Source organism: Salmo salar, chromosome 01 (genome assembly GCF_965601325.2).
Source record: "Salmo salar chromosome 01, fSalSal1, whole genome shotgun sequence".
NCBI lineage: Eukaryota > Metazoa > Chordata > Actinopteri > Salmoniformes > Salmonidae > Salmo > Salmo salar.
In genome coordinates, this window is record NC_138291.1 from 30,392,618 (window position 1) to 30,418,711 (window position 26,094).

At 44.3% G+C, this 26,094-nt stretch overlaps 1 protein-coding gene across 1 annotated transcript in view; it reads left to right on the forward strand.

Annotated features, from left to right (window-relative positions):
• Positions 1–26,094, forward strand: part of LOC106598245 (fibroblast growth factor receptor-like 1) — a 59,231-nt gene that overhangs the window by 28,975 nt on the left and 4,162 nt on the right. Inside the window, exons 3-5 of the mRNA XM_014189338.3 lie at positions 521–793; positions 25,049–25,135; positions 25,260–25,544. Of these exons, the coding sequence (XP_014044813.3) occupies positions 521–793; positions 25,049–25,135; positions 25,260–25,544 (645 nt within the window). The remainder of the gene's footprint in view (positions 1–520; positions 794–25,048; positions 25,136–25,259; positions 25,545–26,094) is intronic.

Consider the following 26,094-nt stretch of genomic DNA (forward strand, 5'->3'; position numbering starts at 1 on the left):
TGTCTCAGTGAATTGTGCAGGCTTCCTAAGTAACTTTACTATCACAGGTTGTCTGAGCCAGCTCCACTTCACCAGATCAGAGGAGGCCAACCCGAGCCAATTAGGAGCAGGGAGCGGGGCTGCTGTCCACCCCACAGTGGCCCTGCCCTCTCCGTTGTGCTTTGATCTCCCGCACGCTACACACAACCAGAGCCAGAGCCTCCAACTCTGTCTGTAATGGATGACAAGGCTAGTCCAATTATTACAATCTGGTTTCAACATCTCTCGGTAATCAGACGAAAGAAGGGGTAATGAATAAGCCCCCACGTCTTCCCAAAAAGCATTCAAGGGTTTTTGCTTAATTCAATACAGCCCAAGTCAGAGATCAATTGGTATCAAATCAGTTCAAATTAGAGATGAGTTATAGTAATATGTGGTTTATTGATGTATATCAATGTAGTCTGTATTATATGTCTAGATTAAATGAAGACTGTTGTTGAACATACATATGGTTCAACTCAATTTGTGTGTGTTGCTCCAGGTCCTCCGTGGGTGTCTGAGAGGGTGGCCCACAGACAGCCAGTACGCCTGGGGAGTTCCATCAAGCTACCATGCCCTGTGGAGGGAGACCCTCCACCCCTCATCATGTGGACCAAGGACGGCCGCAACATCCACAGCGGCTGGATCCGCTTCCGCATCCTCCGCCTGGGCCTGAAGATCAAGGAGGTGGAGGCCGAGGATGCTGGAACCTACGTCTGCAAAGCCACCAATGGCTTCGGCAGTGTTAACATCAACTATACCCTCATTGTCATCGGTAAGTAGAAAGGTGTCTTGCAGTCTGCTCTACATTACAGTATATTACTGTTTGCCAAATAACACCATTCACAGTGAAATCACCTTTACGATGACACTACCCAGAAACCATGTACATGACTCAAAACTTGCCATCTTTTGAGAAAGTGATTTAAAGTCAGTCACTTAACTCTTCCGCTCAGGTCAAGATCATGTCGATATGCAGATGTTAAAAGACAATACCATGCACCATGGATTCATGGCTCTGAAATAAGGGGATTTAGGAAGGGGGATTGAAGTTAGTCCCCTCCTCTCTTATATCCTATACTGCTCAATCCCAATATCAACAGCAGCATGGGATGTTGTTTCATATTGCATCATCCTCGGTGACTCAAGCAGATCTTAGCTTCTTCCCTGTCCCAAGGCTAAACTCTGGTTTGTTAAAGCAGAGGCTCTTTAATTCGGAATAGTCCAACAAGACACATGTTCACCTTAACATTAACCTATGAAGCCCCGTAAAGCATATAAGAGGACATGATGTGGTGTGCAAGAGACAAGTATTTAAACTCTCAGTAAGTCAAGTCAAGTTACTGGTCACTGGTCTACTTCCTCCACTTTAAGGCCATAGTGCTGCTCTCTCTGCCTGTGTACATACAGTACAGTTGGATGGCTCTGTGCTTGAGTAGAGTGTGATGAATGAGAGGAGTGGAGCGTGAAAGCTCTGTTTAGTTTAATTACTCTAAGATGCCTAATTAGGTCCAGAGCCTACTGCAGGGGAGGAGAGGGGAGAGCAGGGGCCGACCAGAGGAGCTGCTTCCTGGTCTTGTGATGGTTTCTCACACTGGCCTTGTTTTGGGGTAGAACCCTAATCACATAGATCAGATCAGGATAACAGTGGGGAAAGAGAATGATGTCCATTGTGTAGCGAGTATCATAGGGCCGGGATGCGGATCTGGGGAAATGTGATTCTAACAAAGTTATTTTGGCTCCTGTTCAATATGAAGTTGACTGAGATGTCAACAAGAGGGCAAAGCTGTTGATTATTCCTGGTTAGATATACACTGTAGACACACCATGAGGAGGAATGTCAAAGTTCACACGAGTGTATTTCATCAATGTCATGGCTGTCTGCTGTACTTAAAATACATTATTTTACTGTACATTGCTGTAATAACCTGCAGTGTCAGGTTGCCTACATGATTTACATTGGACCATGCTCAGTTCAGAAATATCTCTATGATTGCACAGTGCAGCACAGTGTATAAATCGAGTCAGTCAATTTATCCAAATGATAGATAGCATATCTCTCCTTACACAGTATTGAGTGTAACTCACAACTGATTTATCTAGCTTGGCCTTCCTGTTTTTTATTTAACTAGGCAAGTCAGTTAAGAACAAATTCTTATTTACAATGATGGTCTACCCCGCCCAAACCCGGACGACGCTGGGCCAATTGTACACCGCCCTATGGGACTCCCAATCACGGCCGGATGTGATGCAGCCTGGATTCGAACCAGGTACTGCAGTGACACCTCTTGCACTGAGATACAGTGTCTTGTGCCACTCGGGAGCCCTGTACTATGTAATGAAAAGTATTCTAGCCTTCAGTAGTGCTGAAGCAGGGCGAGATTGTATAAGATAACTTCAACCTGCCTGCCTGTATTACTAGATACCTACTCCCACACAGGAAAGAGATGTTTTTTTTTCTTGAGGCATACTGTTTTCTTATGTGTATTTTATTAGACTGAACAAAATTATTTTCACCCTCTCTGATCTCCACCACAAACTGTTTGGAGTTGGTTCTGTTTTCCTTTCCCACCGTTTGTGGTGAATGCGTGACAACCCAGCACTAGCCTCTCAGCAGTCATTGTACATCTCTGTTTTGTAAGACCACAGAGACCTCCCCCTCGCTCTCTTCTCTCCATTCTCTCATCCATCATCCTAGTCTGGGACTGGCACACACCACCAGTTTGTTTGTTTTTATAGGTAATTGTCCCATCAGGGGTGCAGTGCAGTCAGAGGCTTTTTGGGCTAGGGAGATTAGGGGAGCCTCATTTTAAAACATTTACAGGACTGAAGTCATACATTGAGAGAACTGACAGCCAAAAAAAGGTAGAATGGTCCATACTTATTGTGAGCGACACTTTCCAATCAATGGTGAAATTATTGTACCTCTTGATGTGCTTAAACATCTTAATTGTGTTTTGTATGTACTCTTCATATAATTAATTAAAATTCCTTTATTTGTATGGCATGTTAAATGGAAACAAAGTTTAAAAACTCCCTGATGAAGGGCATGCAGCCGAAACAAGTCTGAGTTTTTATATGAAGAGTGCCTTGGTCCTCCTTTCTTTTTGATGACCAATTGACCCATTTTACCAAAGAGCCCCTTCTGTCTACCAAAATCTACTGTTGTGTACCTTAGCAGCGCTTCACTTCCTTCTTTTTTTCTACTGTGCTTTGTATGTAGTTCAATGCCTGGTGGGGAAGGCTGGTAGTTTCTTCAGAGAGGAGATTTATTTGTGTGTTGTAAATGGGAGGTGTAATACTGGCCAGCTTCCAACGTAGCTCTGCGAACAGTATCCATCATTTGAGTTTGTTTTTACTTGAGCTCAGAAAGAAAAAGATTAAGAAACAACTGCAGTGAGTTCAAGTGCTGTTCAGGAGAACAGTGGCGACAATATCCTGGCCTGCTTTCAAGCTTAAGGACTGTAGTGACTTCCAGTCATGGCGCTAACAATAGTTAGCAATTGTGCTAGTGCTGGTTAGCAACTTCCTTCAAACTGCACGCAGAGACATAAAAATGGTATCCACAAGTTCATAAAGGGCCTCATTGCCAAAATTACGAAGTATCCCTTTAATGTGAAATAGAACTTACCCTGAATATGGTTACTATGTTCTCAGAACTTAAGATATGAATGTTCTAGATACGTTTCATGGGAACATTGCAAGAACATTAATGTGTCCAGTTTTCTGTGGGTTAGGAGAATATTCCATCAATGTCCCACCAAACACACACAGAACATGGTTGCCTTGTTCTCAGAACATAAGATATTAATGTTCTAGAAATGATTCATGGGAACTTTGCAGGAACATTTGTGGCCAAAGAAAAATATATTATACATCGCGTCTTGTTATTGTTGTCTAGCCAATCAAGGCCATGATTAGTGAACCACTAATCCATTCATAGCTCTTTGTCTGTTGGCAAGATTAGGAATAGTCACAAACAGTGCATTTAAAATGTATGATTAGATTGTACATATTCATTTATACGGTCATTATTATTCAACATGTCCTCACCTGGGATTTGAACTCAACCTCTTGGTTCATGGTACTCCAATCTTCCTGCTACGCCACCAGGTCCGTGTCTGGTATCAGTTCATCTGATTATTCTCATCATGGATTTGATTTATGCTGAAAAAATAGATAAACACAACATGTAAAGTGTTGGTCCCATGTTTCATGAACTGAAATAAAATGTCCCAGAAATGTTCGATATGCACAAACAGCTTCTCTCTGTTGTGCACAAATTTGTTTTCATCCAAGTAAGCATTTCTCCTTTGCCAAGATAATCCATCCACCTGACAGGTGGTTGCCAAGATGGCGTAGCAGTCGGACGTGTGTTTGTCTTGTCCCATGTAAATAGTCGGTTTTCATAGTTTTTTTCGTATATATTTTAATCTCACTTTCCACCTACAATCTAAATATACTTTCCTGCAACCCGCCTCACCCAATGTGGTATGGATCTGATATTTGTATACGTTAACTGGAACCACCATCAGAAGCTAGCCAGCTAACTAGCTACTACCATGTTGTCACTGTTAGCCACGGCTAGCGGTCTTCACCTTTAGCTGGCTTGATGTCCCATGTATATATCATTTTCTTCGTATATATTTTGTCAGTTAGCCAGTGCTAGCGATCCTCACCGTTAACTCTGACATCAGCCAGCCTCAACCCGGTCAATTCCTGCCAGTCTGCACAGCGCGATATCAACCCAGAGCATATAGGACTGCTTTTTCTCTACCACATCTCCGGATTCCTACCGCAAGCGCTGAACCTTTACACCGGATCATCACAGCTAGCTAGCTGCTATCCGAGTGGCTACTCCTGGCTAACGTCTCTGTCCCGAAGCAAGCACCAGTTAGCCTGGAGCTAGCCTCGAGCTAGGCCCATCTCCCAGCTAGCCAAAGAGGTCCACCAGCCAATTCTTGGGCTACAATACCTCTTTTGCCAATTGGCCTGGCGATCCGCCGATCCATCACGACTGGTCTGCCGGCATAACCGTCCGAGGTGGTTTCAACAAGCTCTTCCGTTGCGATGTCGCCGAATGCCCATCTGCTAGCCCCGGCCCACTAGCTGTCTGAATCGCTGTGTCTCCAGCTTGCCTAGCGTAGCAGCGACTACGGAATTGGCTCCCTGACTCATCTAGTGCTACTCATTGGACCCTATGATCACTCAGCTACACATGCCTCTCCCTAATGTCAATACGCCTTCTCTATTGCAGTTTTGGTTAGTGATTATTGTCTTATTTCACTGTAGAGCCTAGCCTTGCCCAAAATGCCTTAGATAGCGCTTTTGTTACACCCCCCACACATGCGGTGACCTCACCTGGCTTAAATGGTGCCTCTAGAGACAAAACCTCTCTCATCGTCACTCAATGCCTAGGTTTATCTCCACTGTACTCACATCCTACCATACCCTTGTCTGTACATTATGCCTTGAATCTATTCTTCCGCGCCAAGAAATCTGCTCCTTTTACTCTGTTGCGAACGCACTAGACGACCAGTTCTTATAGACTTTAGCCGTACCCTGATCCTGCTCCTCCTCCTCCTCTGTTCCTCTGGTGATGTAGAGGTTAACCCAGGCCCTGCAGCCCCCAGCACCACTCCCATTCCCCAGGCACTCTCATTGGTTGACTTCTGTAACTGTAAAAGCCTTGGTTTCATGCATGTTAACATTAGAAGCCTCCTCCCTAAGTTTGTTTTATTCACTACTTTAGCACACTCTGCCAACCCTGATGTCCTAGCCATGTCTGAATCATGGCTTAGGAAGGCCACCAAAAATCCTGAAATTTCCATCCCTAACTATAACATCTTCCGACAAGATAGAAATGCTGAAGAGGGTGGAGTTGCAATCTACTGCAGAGATAGCCTGCAGAGTTATGTCATACTTTCCAGGTCTGTGCCCAAACAATTCGAGCATCTACTTTTAAAAATCCACCTTTCCAGAAACAAGTCTCTCACCGTTGCCGCTTGTTATAGACCCCAGCTGTGCCCTGGACACCATATGTGAATAGATTGCCCCCCATCTATCTTCAGAGTTCACACTGTTAGGGGACCTAAACTGGGATATGCTTAACACCCCGGCCGTCCTACAATCTAAGCTAGATGCCCTCAATCTCACACAAATTATTAAGGAACCTACCAGGTACAAACCTAAATCCGTAACCATGGGCACCCTCTTAGATATCATCCTGACCAATTTGACCTCTAAATACACCTCTGCTGTCTTCAACCAGGATCTCAGCAATCACTGCCTCATTGCCTGCATGCGTGATGGGTCCGCGGTCAAACGACCACCCCTCATCACTGTCAAACGCTCCCTAAAACACTTCAGTGAGCAGGCCTTTCTAATCGACCTGGCCGGGGTATCCTGGAAGGATATTGACCTCATCCCGTCAGTAGAGGATGCCTGGTTATTCTTCAAAAGTACCTTCCTCACCATCTTCAATAAGCATGCCCATTCAAAAAGTGTAGAACCAGGAACAGATATAGCCCTTGGTTCACTCCAGACCTGACTGCCCTTGACCAGCACAAAACATCCTGTGGCGTACTGCATTAGCATCAAATAGCCCCCGTGATATGCAACTTTTCAGGGAAGTCAGGAACCAATATACACAAGCAGTTAGGCTAGCTTTTTCAAACAGAAATTTGCATCCTGTAGCACTAACTCAAAAAAGTTCTGGGACACTGTAAAGTCCATGGAGAATATAAGCACCTCCTCCCAGCTGCCCACTGCACTGAGGCTAGGAACCACTGTCACCACCGATAAATCCACGATAATTGAGAATTTCAATAAGCATTTTTCTACAGCTGGCAATGCTTTCCACCTGGCTGCCCCTACCCCGGTCAACTGCCCTGCACCCCATAAAGCAACTCGCCTAAGCCTCCCCCATTGCTCCTTCGCCCAAATCCAGACAGCTGATGTTCTGAAAGAGCTGCAAAATCTGGATCCCTACAAATCAGCCAGGCTAGACAATCTGGACCCTCTCTTTCTAAAATTATCTGCCGAAAGTGTTGCAACCACTATTACTAGCCTGTTCAACCTCTCTTTCATATCGTCTGAGATCCCCAAAGATTGGAAAGCTGCCGGGGTCAAAAGATTGGAAAGCTGCCGGGGTCATCCCCCTCTTCAAAGGGGGAGACACTCTAGACCCAAACTGCTACAGACCTATATCTATCCTACCCTGCCTTTCTAAGGTGTTCGAAAGCCAAGTTAACAAACAGATCACCAACCATTTCGAATCCCACCGTACCTTCTCCGCTATGCAATCTGGCTTCCGAGCTGGTCATGGGTGCACCTCAGCCACGCTCAAGGTCCAAAATGATATCATAACTGCCATCGATAAGAGACAATACTGTGCAGCCGTATTCATCGACCTGGCCAAGGCTTTCGACTCTGTCAATCACCACATTCTTATCGGCAAACTCAACAGCCTTGGTTTCTCAAATGACTGACTCGCCTGGTTCACAAACTACTCTGATAGAGTTTAGTGTGTCAAATTGGAGGGCCTGTTGTCCGGACCTCTGGCAGTCTCTGTGGGGGTGCCACAGGGCTCAATTCTCGGGCTGACTCTCTTCTCTGTATACATCAATGATGTCGCTCTTGCTGCTGGTGATTCTCTAATCCACCTCTACGCAGACGACAGCACTCTGTATACTTCTGGCCCTTCTTTGGACACTGTGCTAGCTAACCTCCAGACGAGCTTCAATCCCATACAACTCTCCTTCCGTTGCCTCCAACTGCTCTTAAATGCAAGTAAAACTAAATGCATGTTCTTCAACCGATCGCTGCCCGCACCCGCCCGTCCAGCATCACTACGCTGGACGGTTCTTACCTTGAATATGTGGACAACTACAAATACTTAGGTGTCTGGTTAGACTGTAAACTCTCCTTCCAGATCCACATAAAGCATCTCCAATCCAAAATTAAATCTAGAATCGGCTTCCTATTTCACAACAAAGCATCCTTCACTCATGCTGCCAAACATACCCTCGTAAAACTGACTATCCTACCGATCCTCGACTTCGGCGATGTCATTTACAAAATAGCCTCCAACACTCTACTCAACAAATTGGATGCAGTCTATCACAGTGCCATCCGTTTTGTCACCAAAGCCCCATATACTACCCACCACTGCGACCTGTACGCTCTCGTTCGCTGGCCCTCGCTTCATACTCGTCGCCAAACCCACTGGCTCCAGGTCATATATAAGTCTTTGCTAGGTAAAGCCCCACCTTATCTCAGTTCACTGGTAACCATAGCAGCACCCACCCACAGCACGCGCTCCAGCAGGTATATTTCACTGGTCACCCCCAAAGCCAATTCTTGCTTTGGCCGCCTTTCCTTCCAGTTCTCTGCTGCCAACGACTGGAACGAACTGCAAAAATCACTGAAGCTGGAGACTCTTATCTCCCTCACTAACTTCAAGCACCAGCTGTCAGAGCAGCTCGCAGATCATTGCACCTGTACATAGCCCATCTGTAAATTGCCCATCCAACTACCTCATCCCCACACTGTATTTATTTATTTATTTTGCTCCTTTGCACCCCAGTATCTCTACTTGCACATTCATCTTCTGCACATCTATCACTCCAGTGTTTAATTGCCATATCGTAATTACCTCGCCACTATGGCCTATTTTATTGCCTTACCTCCCTTATCTTACCTCACTTGCACCCACTGTATATATACTTTTTTCTACTGTATTATTGACTGTATGTTTGTTTATTCCATGTGTAACTCTGTGTTTCTGTTTGTGTTGAACTGCTTTGCTTTATCTTGGCCAGGTCGCAGTTGTAAATGAGAACTTGTTCTCAACTAGCATACCTGGTTAAATAAAGTTGAAATAAAACTTCTTTTTTTAAAGATGCTGGAGGAAACAGGTACAAAAGTATCTATATCCAGAGTAAAATGAGTCCTATATCGACATAACCTGAAAGGCCGCTCAGCAAGGAAGAAGCCACTGCTCCAAAACCGCCATAAAAAAGCCAGACTACGGTTTGCAACTGCTTAAGGAGACAAATATCGTACTTTTTGGAGAAATGTACTCTGGTTTAATGAAACAAAAATAGAACTGTTTGGCCATAATAACCATCGTTATGTTTGGAGGAAAAAGGGGGACGCTTGCAAGCCGAAGAACACCATACCAACCGTGGAGCACGGGGGTGGCAGCATCATGTTGTGGGGGTGCTTTGATGCAGGAGGGACTGGTGCACTTCACAAAATAGATGGCATCATGAGGGAGGAAAATTATGTGGATATATTGAAGCAACATCAAGACATCAGTCAGGAAGTTAAAGCTTGGTCGCAAATGGGTCTTCCAAATGGACAATGACCCCAAGCATACTTCCAAAGTTGTGGCAAAATGGCTTAACCTCTCTTGGGCAGGTGGGACGCAGAGCGCCAAATTCGAAACAACAAAATGTCATAATTCAAAGTTCTCAAACATACGACTATTTTACACCATTTTAAAGGTACACTTCTCCTTAATGTAACCACATTGTCCGATTTCAAAAAGGCTTTACGGCGAAAGCATAAAGTTAGATTATGTTAGGACAGGTACAACACAAGAAAAACTACATAGCCATTTTCCAAGCAGAAGAGGGGTCACAAATACCAGAAATTCAGCTAAAATTAAGCACTAACCTTTGACGATCTTCATCAGATGACACTCCTAGGACTCAATGTTAGACAATACATGTATGTTTTATTCGATAAAGTTAATATTTATATCCAAAAACAGCATTTTACATTGGCGCGTGATGTTCAGAAAATATTTTGCCTCCAATACTGCCGGTGGATCAGCACAACAATTTACAAAAATACTCATCATAAACGTTGATAAAATATTAAACTGTTATTCAAATAATTATAGATAACCATCTCCTTTATGCAACCGCTGTGACAGATTTCAAAAAAGCTTCACGGGGAAAGCACACTTTGCAATAATCTGACTATGGCGCTCAGAAACATACACCAGGCAGTCATCTAAAATCATAAATAGCATTATAAATATTCACTTACCTTTGATGATCTTCATCAGAAGGCATTTTCAGGAATCCCAGGTCCACAATAAATGTTGTTTTGTTCGATAAAGTCCATAATTTAATGTCCAAATACCTCCTTGTTGTTTGCGCGTTCAGTAAGCTACTCCAAATGTAGGAAGCGCGCCCAAAATTTCACAACGAAAAGTTTAAAAAAAGTTATATTTACGTTCGTTGAAACATGTCAAACGTTGTATAGCATCAATCTTTAGGGCCTTTTTAACATAAAACTTCAATAATATTCCAACCGGACGATTCCAATGTCTTGAAAAAACGTTTTGGAACACAGATACCTCATCACGTGAATGCGCGCCACAAAACTCATGTCATTTTCTGAGTCACCAACTTCCTGGCCTTCTTGTTCGCTCTCTGTTCACTGCAAAAGTCTGAAACTAGGTTCTAAAGACTGTTGACATCTAGTGGAAGCCTTAGGAAGTGCAAAATGAACCCTAAGTCACTGTGTGTTAGATAGGCAATGACTTGAAAAGACTACAAGAACCAGATTTCCCACTTCCTGGTTGGATTTTTCTCAGGTTTTTGCCTGCCATATGAGTTCTGTTATACTCACAGACATCATTCAAACAGTTTTAGAAACTTCAGAGTGTTTTCTATCCAAATCTAATATGCATATTCTAGTTCCTGGGCCCGAGTAGTAGGCCGTTTAATTTGGGTATGTTTTTCATCCGGCCGTGAAAATACTGCCCCCTACCCAAGAGAGGTTAAGGACAACAAAGTCAAGGTATTGGAGTGGCCATCACAAAGCCCTGACCTCAATCCCATAGAAAATGTGTGAGCAGAACTGAAAACGCGTGTGTGAGCAAGGAGGCCTACAAACCTGACTCAGTTACACTAGCTCTGTCAGGAGGAATGGGACAAAATTCACCCAACTTACAGTGAGAGAAAAAAGTATTTGATCCCCTGCTGATTTTGTACGTTTTCCCACTGACAAAGAAATGATCAGTCTAATTTTAATGGTAGGTTTATTTGAACAGTGAGAGAAAGAATAACAACAAAGAAATGTTATAAAATGATTTACATTTTAATTAGGGAAATAAGTATTTGACCCCTCTGCAAAACATGACTTAGTACTTGGCGGCAAAACCGTTGTTGGCAATCACAGAGGTCAGACGTTTCTTGTAGTTGGCCACCAGGTTTGCACACATCTCAGGAGGGATTTTGTCCTACTCCTCTTTGCAGATCTTCTCCAAGTCATTAAGGTTTTGAGGCTGACGCTTGGCAACTCGAACCTTCAGCTCCCTCCACAGATTTTCTATGGGATTAAGGTCTGGAGACTGGCTAGGCCACTCCAGGACCTTAATGTGCTTCTTCTTGAGCCACCCCCAAAGCATGTTTCCACCTCCATGTTTGACGGTGGGGATGGTGTTCTTGGGGTCATAGGCAGCATTCCTCCTCCTCCAAACACGATGAGTTGAGTTGATGCCAAAGAGCTCCATTTTGGTCTCATCTGACCACAACACTTTCACCCAGTTGTCCTCTGAATCATTCAGATGTTCATTGGCAAACTTCAGACGGGCATGTATATGTGCTTTCTTGAGCAGGGGGACCTTGCGGGCGCTGCAAGATTTTAGTCCTTCACGGCGTAGTGTGTTACCAATTGTTTTCTTGGTGACTATGGTCCCAGCTGCCTTGAGATCATTGACAAGATCCTCCCGTGTAGTTCTGGGCTGATTCAAATCAAATTTATTTATATAGCCCTTCTTACATCAGCTGATATCTCAAAGTGCTGTACAGAAACCCAGCCTAAAACCCCAAACAGCAAGCAATGCAGGTGTAGAAGCACGGTGGCTAGGAAAAACTCCCTAGAAAGGCCAAAACCTAGGAAGAAACCTAGAGAGGAACCAGGCTATGAGGGGTGGCCAGTCCTTTTCTGGCTGTGCCGGGTGGAGATTATAACAGCACATGGCCTAGATGTTCAAATGTTCATAAATTACCAGCATTGTCAAATAATAATAATCATAGTAGTTGTCGAGGGTGCAACAAGTCAGTAACACAAGTGTCAGTTGGCTTTTTCATAGCCGATCTTTGAGAGTATCTCTACCGCTCCTGCTGTCTCTAGAGAGTTGAAAACAGCAGGTCTGGGACAGGTAGCACGTCCGGTGAATAGGTCAGGGTTCCAGCAGGTCTGGGACAGGTAGCACGTCCGGTGAACAGGTCAGGGTTCCATAGCTGCGGGCAGAACAGTTGGAACTGGAGCAGCAGCACGGCCAGGTGAACTGGGGACAGCAAGGAGTCATCAAGCCAGGTAGTCCTGAGGCATGGTCCTAGGGCTCAGGTCCTGAGAGAGAGAGAGAGAGAGAGAGAGAGAGAGCGAATATTTAAATTCACACTGGACACCGGAAAAGACAAGAGAAATACTCCAGATGTGACAGACTGACCCTAGCCCCCCGACACAAACTACTGCAGCATAAATACTGGAGGCTGAGACAGGAGGGGTCAGGAGACACTGTGGCCCCATCCGATGAAACCCCCGGACAGGGCCAAACAGGTAGTATATAACCCCACCCACTTTGCCAAAGCACAGCCTCCACACCACTGGAGGGATATCTCCAACCACCAACATACCATCCCGGGACAAGGCCGAGTATAGCCCACAAAGATCTCCGCCACGGCACAGCCCAAGGGGGGGCGCCAACCCAGACAGGAAGACCACGTCAGTGACTCAACCCACTCAAGTGACGCACCCCTCCCAGGGATGGCATGGAAGAACACCAGCAAGCCAGTGACTCAGCCCCCGTAATAGGGGTAGAGGCAGAGAATCCCAGTGGAAAGAAGGGAAACCGGCCAGGCAGAGACAGCAAGGGCGGTTCGTTGCTCCAGCCTTTCCGTTCACCTTCACACCCCTGGGCCAAACTACACTTAATCATAGGACCTACTGAAGAGATAAGTCTTCAGTAAAGACTTAAAGGTTGAGACTGAGTCTGCGTCTCTCACATGGGTAGGCAGACTATTCCATAAAAATTGAGCTCTATAGGAGAAAGCCCTGCCTCCAGCTGTTTGCTTAGAAATTCTAGGAACAATTAGGAGGCCCGCGTCTTGTGACCGTAGCGTACGTGTAGGTATGTACGGCAGGACCAAATCGGAAAGATAGGTAGGAGCAAGCCCATGTAATGCTTTGTAGGTTAGCAGTAAAACCTTGAAATCAGCCCTTGCCTTAACAGGAAGCCAGTGTAGGGAGGCTAGCACTGGAGTAATATGATCAAATTTTGGGGTTCTAGTCAGGATTCTAGCAGCCGTATTTAGCACTAACTGAAGTTTATTTAGTGCTTTATCCGGGTAGCCGGAAAGTAGAGCATTGCAGTAGTCCAACCTAGAAGTAACAAAGGCCCTCACCGTTCTCATGATCATTGCAACTCCACGAGGTGAGATCTTGCATGGAGCTCCAGGCCGAGGGAGATTGACAGTTCTTTTGTGTTTCTTCCATTTGCGAATAATCGCACCAACTGTTGTCACCTTCTCACCAAGCTGCTTGGCGATGGTCTTGTAGCCCATTCCAGCCTTGTGTAGGCCTACAATCTTGTCCCTGACATCCTTGGAGAGCTCTTTGGTCTTGGCCGTTTGGAATCTGATTGATTGATTGCTTCTGTGGACAGGTGTCTTTTATACAGGTAACAAACTGAGATTAGGAGCACTCCCTTTAAGAGTGTGCTCTTAATCTCAGCTCGTTACCTGTATAAAAGACACCTGGGAGCTAGAAATCTTTCTGATTGAGAGGGGGTCAAATACTTATTTCCCTCATTAAAATGCAAATCAATTTCTAACATTTTTGACATGCGTTTTTTTCTGGATTTTTTGTTGTTGTTATTCTGTCTCTCACTGTTCAAATAAACCTACCATTAAAATTATAGACTGATCATTTCTTTGTCAGTGGGCAAACGTACAAAATCAGCAGGGGATCAAATACTTTTTTCCCTCACTGTATTGTGGGAAGCTTGTGGAAGGCTACCCAAAACGTTTGACCCAAGTTAAACAATTTAGTTGGGTATGTATGTAAACTTCTGACCCACTGGGAATGTGATGAAATAAATAAAAGCTGAAATAAATCACTCTTTACTATTATTCTGACATTTCACATTCTTAAAATAAAGTGGTGATCCTAACTGACCTAAGACAGGGAATTTGTACTAGGATTAAATGTCAGGAATTGTGAAAAACTGAGTTTAAATGTATTTGGGTAAGGTGTATGTAAACTTCCGACACCAACTGTACTACCCACCACCGCGACCTGTATGCTCTCGTTGGCTGGCCATCACTACATATTTGTTGCCAAACCCACTGGCTCCAGGTCATCTATAAGTCTTTGCTAGGTAAAGCCCCGCCTTATCTCAGCTCACTGGTCACCATAGCAACACCCACCCGTAGCACAGGCTCCAGCAGGTATATTTCACAGGTCATCCCCAAAGCCAAACACTTCCTTTGGCCACCTTTCCTTCCAGTTCTCTGCTGCCAATGACTGGAACTAATTTTTTTTAAATCACTGAAGCTGGAGTCTTATATCTCCCTCTTGAACTTTAAGCATCAGCTGTCAGAGCAGCTCACTGTACCTTTACACTGCCCATCTGTAAATAGCACACCCAACTACCTCATCCCCATATTGTTATTTATTTTTTTGCTCTTTTGCACCCCAGTATCTCTACTTGCACATCAATCACTCCAATGTTAATGCTAAATTGTAATTATTTCGCCCCTATGGCCTATTTATTACCTTACCTCCCTAACCTGACTACATTTGCACACACTGTACATATATGTTTCTATTGTCTTATTGACTGTACGTCTGTTTATCCCATGTGTAACTCTGTGTTGTTGTTTTTGTCACACTGCTTTGCTTTATCTTGGCCAGGTCGCAGTTGTAAATGAGAACTTGTTCTCAACTGGCCTACCTGGTTAAATAATGGTGAAATAAAATGTAAAAAATATAAAAAAGGTGTGGCATATCAAGAAGCTGATTAAATATCATGATCATTACACAGGTCCACCTTCTGCTTGGGACAATAAAAGGCTACTCTAAAATGTGCAGTTTTGTCACACAACACAATACCACAAATGTCTCAAGTTGAGGGAGCGTGCAATTGGCATGCTGACTGCAGGAATGTCTCCCAGAGCATTTAATGTTAATTTCTCTACCATAAGCCGCATCCAACGTTGTTTTTGAGAATTTGTCAGTATGTCTAACTCGCCTCAACCGCAGACCACGTGTAACCACGCCAGCCCAGGACCTCCACATCCGTCTTCTTCACCTCCAAGATCGTCTGCGACCAGTCACCCGGACAGCTGATGAAACTGAGGAGTATTTTTCTCTGTAATAAAGCTCTTTTGTGGGGTAACACTCATTTTGATTGGCTGGGCCTGGCTCCCAATTGGGTGGGCCTATGCCCTCCCATGGCTGCACCCCTGCCCAGTCATGTGAAATCTTTAGATTATGGCCTAATGAATTTATTTCAAATGACTGATTTCTTGTATGAACTATAACTCAGTAAAATCGTTGAAATTATTGCATGTTGCGTTTATATTTTTGTTCAGTATGCTTATTTCAGCAATTGAAAGACTTTCTGTATAGTTGTCAAAGGTTTTATATTTTATTTAACCTTTATTTGACTAGGCAAGTCAGTTAAGAACAAATTCTTATTTACAATGACGGCCTAACCCGGACGATGCTGAGCCAATTGTGTGCCACCCTATGAGACTCCCAATCATGGCTGGTTGTGATACAGCCTGGAAACAAACTAGGGTCTATAGAGACACCTCTACCACTGAGATGCAGTGCCTTAGACCGCTTCACCACTCGATCTGATAACCAACCCCCCTGGGCCACTTGGCCTAGATGCCCTGGCCCATGAGTGACAGATGAGAGGCTATACGCCTTCCCCCTGATCCCGCCGATTCCAGCGACTCTAGACAGAATCAGGGAAGCGGGCCACCAGGTCCTTCTGATTGCCCCGAGATGGCCGAGACGCCACTGGTTTAGCACAATACTGTCACTCCTAGTGGGGACAGCATGGGAACTACCTCGGAGGCCAGACCTATTGTCACAGGCGGAGGGCACATTGTGGCATCCTAATCCCTCCCACCTGCAGCTGTAGGCCTGGCTGCTGGCCCTTGAAAATGGTCTGGTTTAGATCTTGAGCCCTCTGTTGTTAACATCTAACAGCCAGGGCCCCCTCCATCAACCTATGACACGAGGTGGTGCGTGTTCTGCCAGTGGTGTGGGGAGCAGGGTGTTGCTCCAGAATCTTGCGGCATAAGAACTGCGCTCCAGTTCTTGAGGTCTTTGTTTGATGTTGACAGGGCTGCAGCCACACCTAAGGTATGCGCAGCAGCCATTTCAGCATGTCAGGATGAAGAGCAGGATGGGTCGCTTGACAGCCATCTGCTCATGGCAAGGTTTCTTAAAGGAGTCCGTTGATTACGCCCCTCGAGCTCCCTCAGTTCCCAAATAGGATTTGGATCTGGTTCTTGGAGTACTATCCATACCTCCCTTCGAACTGTTAGACGCTATAGACTTTAAACATTTGCTCTTAGGAGAGCGTTTCTGGTGGCCCTCACCTCTACCAAGAGAGCTGGCGAGCTTCAAGCTTCACCTGTAAGTAATGAGTGTTATCGTCGATGTCCCGGGTAAAGTGAGCTCTACTCTGCTGCCTAATCCTGCCTTCCTACCAACGGTCCTGCTCCCAGGTCACGTGAACAGGGAAATGATGCTAACAGCCTTATCCACCTCCATGCCCCCTGGGGACACTGGTGAGATCTACCAATGATCTCCTTGTCTGGGAGAATAATGGCCGCAGCAATGGGGTCCATGATAGGGTCCTCAGCCGAAGACATGAAGGTCCAATGCTTTCACTGGCTTGAGACATGGAACCTTGAGTTCAACTTAGCCCAAGTTGACGCAGTTCATTGGAGAACTTGGAGCACTGATGAATGTACAGTGCATTCGGAAAGTATTCAGACCCCTTCACTTTTTCCACATTGTTACATTACAGCCTTATTCAAAAATTGATTAAATCGCTTTTTAACTCATCAATCTACACACAATACCCCATAATGACAAAGCAAAAACAGGGTTTTAAGAAATGTTTGCAAATTTATAACAAAAACGTATCACATTTACATACGTTTTCAGACCCTTTACTCAGTACTTTGTTGAAGCACCTTTGGCAGCGATTACAGCCTCGTGTCTTATTGGGTATGATGCTACATGCTCGGCACACCTGTATTTGGTGAGCTATTTTCAGGTCTCTCCAGAGATGTTAGATCAGTCTGGGCTCTGGCTGAGCCACTCAAGGACATTGAGACTTGTCACAAGGCCACTCCTGCATTGACTTGGCTGTGTGCTTAGTCATTGTCCTGTTGGAAGGAGAACTGTCACCCCAGTCTTAGGTTCTGAGTGCTCTGGAGCAGGTTTTCATCAAAGATCTCTCTGTACTTTGCTCTGTTCATCTTTCCCTTGATCCTGACTAGTCTCCCAGTCCCTGCCACTGAAAAACATCCCCACGGCATGATGCTACCAGCACCATGCTTCACCGTAGGGATGGTGCCAGGTTTTCTCCAGACGTGACACTTGGCATTCAGGCCAAAGAGTTCAATCTTGGTTTCATCAGACCAGAGAGTCTTGTTTCTCATGGTCTGAGAGTCCTTTAGGTGCCTTTTGGCAAACTTCAAGTGGGCTGTCATGTTCTTTTAATTGAGGTGTGGCTTCCGTCTGGCCACTCTACCATAAAGGCCTGATTAGTGGAGTGATGCAGAGATGGTTGTCCTTCTGGCAGGGTCTCCCATCTCCACAGAGGAACTCTGGAGCTCTGTCAGAGTGACCATCGGCTCTTGATCACATCCCTGACCAAGGCCCTTCTCCCCGATTGCTCAGTTTGGAAACAGGATGCACCCAAACTCAATTTCGAGTCTTATAGCAAAGGGTCGGAATACTTATGTAAATAAGGTATTTCTGTAAAAAAAAAAATTTAATAAGGCTGTAACGTAACAGAATGTGGAAAAAGTGTTAGGGGTCTGAATACTTTCCGAATACACTGTACACTCTGCCCAGGCTGCTGTTAGGGTCTGGTTTAATATCTACATCTTTCAGAATCCTAGAGCTCCTGCACAGAGCACTGACCTCAACCCCATTAAACACCTTTGGGATGAATTGGAACACCAACTGCGAGCCAAGCCTAATCGCCCAACATCAGTGCCCAACCTCACTGATGCTCGTGGCTGAATGGAAGCAAGTCCCTGCAGCAATGTTCCACCATCTATTGGAAAGCCTTCCCAGAAGAGTAGAGGCTATTATAACCGCAAAAGAGGGACAAACTCCATATTAATGCCCATGATTTTGGAATGAGATGTTTGACGAGCAGGTGTCCACATACTTTTGGACATGTAGTGTATGTCTATAGAACAGATCATCTGTATAACACCCCTTTAATACTATATCAGGTGTATTGTAATGAAACAGCAGGCAGGGAGCAGGTCTCGAACCCTCGACCTTCAAGCCCAAAGTCCGGCGCGCTATCGACTGTGCCGCAAAAGCATGCTCGAGCGGCAGAGTCGATTTCCGCGCTTTTAAACCCAGGGTCGTTACACTACTCCCTCCTTTCAAAGAGCGCGTCCTCGCGCTAGCTTGCGACTCAACGTCTTACAGGAACGCGCTCACCGGCCAAGCACACGCACTGTCGTGCATGCAAGGTCCGATCACTTCCGTATAAAGTAGTTGTGTTCTCAGGGCAATATGTGAATTAAGTAATAATTTATTCTAGGGATATCAGAATATATTTCGGGAAATTCCACTCACAATCCCCAAAAGGTATGGATGTGAGAAGCCAAACTCAACTGCCACAGTAATAGACCGTGTGAGAAGAGCTCCTGAGAACTGCGCGGCCAACTCTCGCGAGATTAGTGAGGCGCGAGTTTTGAATCTCACTCCGGAAACAGCTGCAGCTCTAGCCAGTATGAGAGAAGGCTAACTAGGATGCGAAGAGCAACGGTGTTTAGCTAGAGAACACCCAATCTCACCTAGTTTGGGTAGGCTCGGTACCCAGCCTCAATCTCCAGAGAGAAGAGGCTAACGTCCAGCTGAAGCTAACAAACAACGCAATTCGCAGTGAGACAACCAACGTTTAGCCTCGCGCCGTGAACAGGTTGGCCCAAACGGTTCACCCTGCTTCGTAGCACGGTGTCGACCTGTAAGAAACAGTTAAGACCAACAAAAAAACACTGCAGAGCACTCCTAAGAGGAGCAAGCTTCACCCAAAGTGGAATATACTCTACACACTCAATGAAAAACTCACCTACGGAGTCTTCTACATCCACTTCTCGCTCACTTGCGTAGCGGAGGGAAGATAAGAGAAAGTGATGCTACTCGCATCACATACGTGGTACAGAATTACTTTGAAATTAATATCTCAACTCATCCTTCCGCCAGGCGGAAGGATAACCATTTGAGTGACTAGCATAGTCCCTCAAGCGAAATAGAACAAAAAGATCATAGAGTATGCTTTGAGATGCTCAGCTATCTAGAATTCTACCGATTCCCATTTTTCAATGAGAAACACATTTTAATTAGATCAGATAGGTGTGTTGTAACTGTTTCCAAATAATTACATTAACATACTGTGTATTGCTAAGAATGTGAGCGTCGGGTTACACCCAGGCCAACAGCACTAATGACGAATACCCTAACCACTGTCCTGGGACAGTACAGTTAGGCCATGTCCAAAAGAAAAAACCATAAACCCCAGAAACAACTTGATAGGTGTAAGCAATAGGGATCAGCTCTGTTAAAAGTACACTCAAGAAAAACCTTTATTGATCATAGTGATTCAGGAGTATCATTAAAACAGGTTAATATGCCCCACGAACATCAGAAAACAATAAATAAGTAAATAAAATCAGTGATGAGACAATAGTCTAACTGAAACAGACAGGATGATCTGAATACCGTGAACCAAGAGTTTGTGAGTTCAAATCCCAGGTGAGGACATGTAGAATAATAATGACTGTATAAATGAACATGCACATGTAATCATGTATTTCTAATATGTAAGTTGAAAACACTATGTTAAAAGCACTGTGTGAGTTCCTAGCCTTGCCAACAAGACAAAGGAGATGATTGTGGACTACAGGAAAAAGAGGACCGAGCACCCCCCCCATTCTCATTGACAGGGGCTCCAGTGGAGCAGGTTGAGAGCTTCAAGTTCCTTGCTGTCCACATCACCAACAAACTAACATGGTCCAAGTACACTAAGACAGCCGTGAAGAGGACACAACAAAACCTATTCCCCCTCAGGAGACTGAAAAGATTTGGCATGGGTCCTCAGATCCTCAAGGTTCTACAGCTGCACCATAAAGAGCATGCTGACGGGCCTCTGACCGCAAGGCACTACAGAGGGTAGTGCGAACGGCCCAGTACATCACTGGGGCCAAGCTTCCTGCCATCCAGGACCTCTATACCAGGTGGTGTCAGAGGAAGGCCCTAAATATTGTCAGACTCCAGCCACCCTAGTCATAGACTGTTCTCTCTGCTACCGCACGACAAGCGGTACCAGAGCGCCAAGTCTAGGTCCAAGAGGCTTCTAAACAGCTTCTACCCCCAAGCCATAAGACTCCAGAACATCTAGTCAAATGGCTACCCAGACTATTTGCAGTGCCCGCCCCCTCTTTACACCACTGCTACGCTCGGTTGTCATCTATGCATAGTCACTTTAATAACTCTACCTACATGTACATATTACCTCATATAACCGGTGCCCCCGCACATTGACTCTGTATCGGTACCCCCCCCCCCCCGTATATAGTCTCGCTATTGTTATTTCACTGCTGCTCTTTAATTACTTGTTACTTTGATCTCTTATTCTTATCTGTATTTTTTTTAACTGCATTGTTGGTTAGGGACTCGTAAGTAAGCATTTCACTGTAAGGTCTACACCTGTTGTATTCGGCGCATGTGACTAATACAACTACATTTTATTTTTGATTTTATTTGAATACAAAAATAGAGGTGAATGGATCGATCAAGTGATTTTACAAATCAGGGCCTTGATGGGCTTGGCAACAGTAATAAAGTGTGATGTGTAATTACAATCAGGTGACATCCTGACAACTGATACACAGAAATGAAACCCATGAAATGTGTCTACAACATGAATATCTTACATTCTGAGAAAATTGCAACTCTCAGAAAACTGGACACATGAATGTTCTTGCAACGTCCCATGAAGTGTGTCTAGAACATTCATATTGTATATTCTGCAGTGGTGGAAAAAGTACCCAATTGTCATACATGAGTAAAAGTAAAGATACCTTAATAGAAAATGACTCAAGTTAATGTGAGTCACCCAGTAAAATCCTGCTTGAGTAAAAGTCAAAGTATTTGGTTTTAAATATACTTAAGTATCAAAAGTAAATGTAACTGCTAACATATACTTAAGTATCAAATGTAAAAGTATAAATCATTTCAAATTACTTATATTACTCAAACCAGACGGCACCATTTTCTTGTTTTTTAAATTTACAGATAGCCAGGGGCACACTCCAACACTCAGACATAATTTACAAACGACTCGTGTTTAGTGAGGCAGTGATAATTGTGTGAATTAGTCAATTTTCCTGTCCTGCTACGAGTACTTTTCAGTGTCAGGGAAAATGTATGGAGTAAAAAGTACAGCATTTCTTTAAGAATGTTGTGAAGTGAAAGTTGTTAAAAATATAAATAATAAAGTCAATTACAGATACCCCCCCAAAAATGTTTTACTTTACTTTACACCACTGATATTCTGAGAACATGACAACCATGTTCTGTGTATGTTTGGCAGAACGTTGATGGAATATTTTTCTAATCCTCAGAAAACTGGACACATGAATGTTCTTGCAACGTCCCATAAAACGCATTTAGAACATGAATATAGAGAACATTGTAACCACATTCTAGATACGTTCTGCCTGACATGAAGAGAGTGTTCTAACTTTAACACCAAAACATGCTAAAAGGGTTCTCAGAAGGTTTTTGCTAAAAGAGAGAATGTTTCCCTAACGGAAAATTGGACACTCAAACATTAAGGGAACATTAGGTTAACATTACAAAAACGTTTTCTCTCCATAGTATTGTTAGCTGGGTATCCCGAGAATCTGGTCAACCAGTGCAACATGGCGCCTCCCCAATCCCCCCAGCTGGCTGTTTGGGCCCTGTTTGGGGTGGTCTCCTGACAACTGACCCCCCCTCATCCATCCCATACACCCCCAGCTCCACCCCTCCTGCTGCTAGACTTGGACATGACTGCCACACTGAAAAACAGCCAGATAGATACATTTTACAAGTTGCACAGTGTAAAGTTTATATTCTAACACAGTGTTTGCACAAACCATGTAAACAAAGAGGGGATCATGGTAGCCTTCATTTCTATGGACACTTTAAATCTCTATAGTACAGTGGTAGCGATAGTAGTAGTGCTGTAGTAGTAGTGATAGTACAGACTTTGTTGTCTGTTCAGATACACTGCATTATGTCTGGCTGATAACATATGGTGGTTGTTTGGAGGTTTCCAGAGTGTGATGATGTAAGGCCACTTACTCCTTACTTTCTCTGGACATGAGAATGTCCCCAACAACATCTGGAACTCATTGTGACACACAGAATGGTGGGGCCTTTTCCTTTGATTCAGTTGAAGCTCAAGGCCAGGGGAGTGAGAGTGATCTATTTCCTCTGGCTGGATTTGTGAATGAAGAGGAGACAAAAGGGGGAGCGCACCAGACCCAGTGATACAGTAGACTACAGAGACAGTTTGAATGGATTCAATTCACTTCAGTTGTTGTTAGCCATTTACTTTGCCTGCTTTCCCAACAGTATCTCTGTAACTGAATATGTCTGGGTGCGTGGGTATTTGCCTTTCTCTCCCATCTCTAAATGTACAATTGTACTGTATTAAGAATTTATATTCCATTCTGAGGATACAATTAGAATACAAATGTTATCCCTTAAATGTTGTGCCCTGCAAAGGCCTAGTGGATTGCTGCTCTTAGTTGCTCTGTGATCAGGGAGGATGGGGCCCCTCTCAAGAAGCGAGAGGGGACACAAAAAGGACTGACAGGGAGTCATCCAAGTCCTGTCCTTTTAATGATAATTGTATTTTTCAGTATTCCAACAATAACAACTATGTGGTAGCACTGAGATGTCCTGCCTCCCCCCAGTCTCTGTGTCCGGTGAGCCAACATTGTGTAAAGACAATAGCAGCCGGGAATAGTAGTATAGGCCTAGACTCATAAAGGGCGCCATTGTTTCTAAGACCTCCAAAAAATAGAGAGGAAGTAGATTCAGGAACAAAGAAAATGTGAAAAGAAAATCCCGGCAGTGCGGGACTGTGTTCTATTTAGATTTGGAGGTTCAGGAACCCGGAGGAATGTGGAGAGCCCAAGTGAGCAACAGAGAAATATTTCTTCCAGTGGAGGCTGTTTTTTTAAAAGGAATGGGTTATTATAGTTGGCCAGTTAAAGCCCTTAAATAGCCATGACATCATGGCTGGGGCTGGTGCTGGATGGGAGAGACAATGGAGGGTTTGTGCCCGAAGAACTCTAGAGAGCTTTGGGGGGTTTGGGGAGAGTCGGAGGGCGGCTAGAGTGGGGGGTTAGAAGCCACATCTGGTCTCTACCTGCCCTATTCAAACGCGGAGTGGGAATCAAGTGTTCCAAACTGCATTTGGAGACATTTTACTGGTGGCTACACTGAGCTCAAGTTCAGTACAAGATGCATGGCTTTGCTCATATATGTACTGTGCACCTTCATATTTATGAAATATGCCTTATGAAACATTTGTTCTAAGTACTGTATAACACATTCACTATACTTATGAAATGTGTTTGACGTCAATATTACAAATGAATAGCGGAAACATTTGAGTCTGAAGCCTCAGAAAGTAGGCTACGAAAAGAATGACAAACTCAGCGCTGCTATATTGGAAAAGATTTGAATGTTTGTGAATGACTGATACCATGAAGTGCAGTAGTATCATGTGTAATCTATCTGACGCTCTGCTTTGGTTGATCTTCTAAAATCAGTCATAATGTTTGGTATTCCAAATGGTAGCAATTGGCATGGAACTTAATATGCACCATAAATGAATCAATGTCTACCTCACAAAGTAGATATGCATTACAAACAATCTATTATGTTTCACTGATTATATTTTCACTAAGCCATGTCTCAGCTCCACCACATGAAGTCAGTCAGTCAATGACATCAATTCAACAGCTGTCTCCCAGAGCGGCGCTTATGAAAACTGATCATATTACTCCCAAATGTTACAGCATGTGACCTTAGCATGCACCCCCTCAGTGTATCCTATCTATAAATGCTAAATTTACTCAGATGGAGTCAAGAGTGTTTTACTGTGCCTCTTTGGCTGGGGGCGCTTTGTCTTTGTCAAGTGGGCCGTGTCAATGACATTGTAAAAAGTGTGAAACAAATAGCATTGAATTCAACTGAATTTTTCCCCCCACTGTTTGTTGAACACTCTGCCTCATACTTGTGTCCTGAGTTAGAGGAGCAGTAAAACAGAGACTCTCACTAACAACCAGTGTCTACTCCATAATAACAACTTCATTGATAGTGTTCAGATGCTGTTTTTGAATGTGAATCGATTATATAAATCGTTTACAAACTTTGAAATAATCAAGAAAAACACCCATCTGAGATCAGAACTAGACGGTAACTCTAGTTGATATTAGCCCAAATGGCCACAGAAGCCTTCACCACTAGTGAAACCCTAATAGGCTTACCTCATAATCTCTGTCATCACCCTCTGTTAAGACCTCTAAGGCCTTTTCTGTGTGCCTGTTGGGCATAACGATTATACCATGTTAAATTCTATGTTGAAAAGTCTGCATCTTTTGCCCGCAATGATAAAACGTTATTTTCTCTCACAGTGATATGTTCTGTTCCCTTTCCCTTACAGATTACTCTGGCGCTGATAAGACTGGGCCAGGGGTCCCTGGTGGGGTGGACTCAGAGTATGGCCCTGACGGCCTATCAGGAAAACTAGGTAGGATCATAAAAAAGTAACATTACTACAGTTAATTGCATTAGATTGAGTCTTATTTCATGATTTTTGTATCCATCTCTGCAAGGTATTAAACCCCAAACTCTCCTTCCTCCTTTTCCCAAAGTTCGTCCCCGTTTCACCCAGCCTGCTAAAATGAGGAAGCGTGTGATCGCCCGGCCCGTCGGGAGTTCTGTGCGGCTGAAGTGTACGGCCAGCGGTAACCCTCGGCCAGACATTGTGTGGCTGAAGGACGACAGACCACTGACAGAGAGTGAGGTGGGCGAGGGGCGCCAGAAGAAGTGGACCCTGAGCCTGAGGAACCTGACCCCGGAGAACAGCGGCAGGTACACCTGCAGGGTCTCCAACCGAGCCGGAGAGATCAATGCCACCTACAAAGTGGAGGTCATACGTAAGTATCAGAGAGTCACAGAGGTCAGAGTCATAAATACACTTAACGAGCCAGTTCACCTGGAAAGATCTCATAACTAATGTATGTGGTGGACTCCCCAGGGGAAGGAACCAGATAATAATGTAGTATATATCACAGTCCTCCAGACCGAGTTCTATGGATGTTGTGATAATGACCATTTTTGGCTATCATGGATGGAAATCAATCTGGTCAACATTGATACAATTGCCATGTAATCGTAGTAATGTTGGGTCTGGATTTGAGGTGGAACCACAACCTTTTGGAGATCCTTACTCTCTGCTCTAACTTAGTCAGACTGCTGAGTTTGATCAGTAAGTCTTAACTCACATCCCTGTTCCATGGATGAATGTTACTCCTATCCCTGCTCCATGGATGAATGTTACTCGTATCCCTGCTCCATGGATGAATGTTACTCGTATCCCTGCTCCATGGATGAATGTTACTCGTATCCCTGCTCCATGGATGAATGTTACTCGTATCCCTGCTCCATGGATGAATGTTACTCGTATCCCTGCTCCATGGATGAATG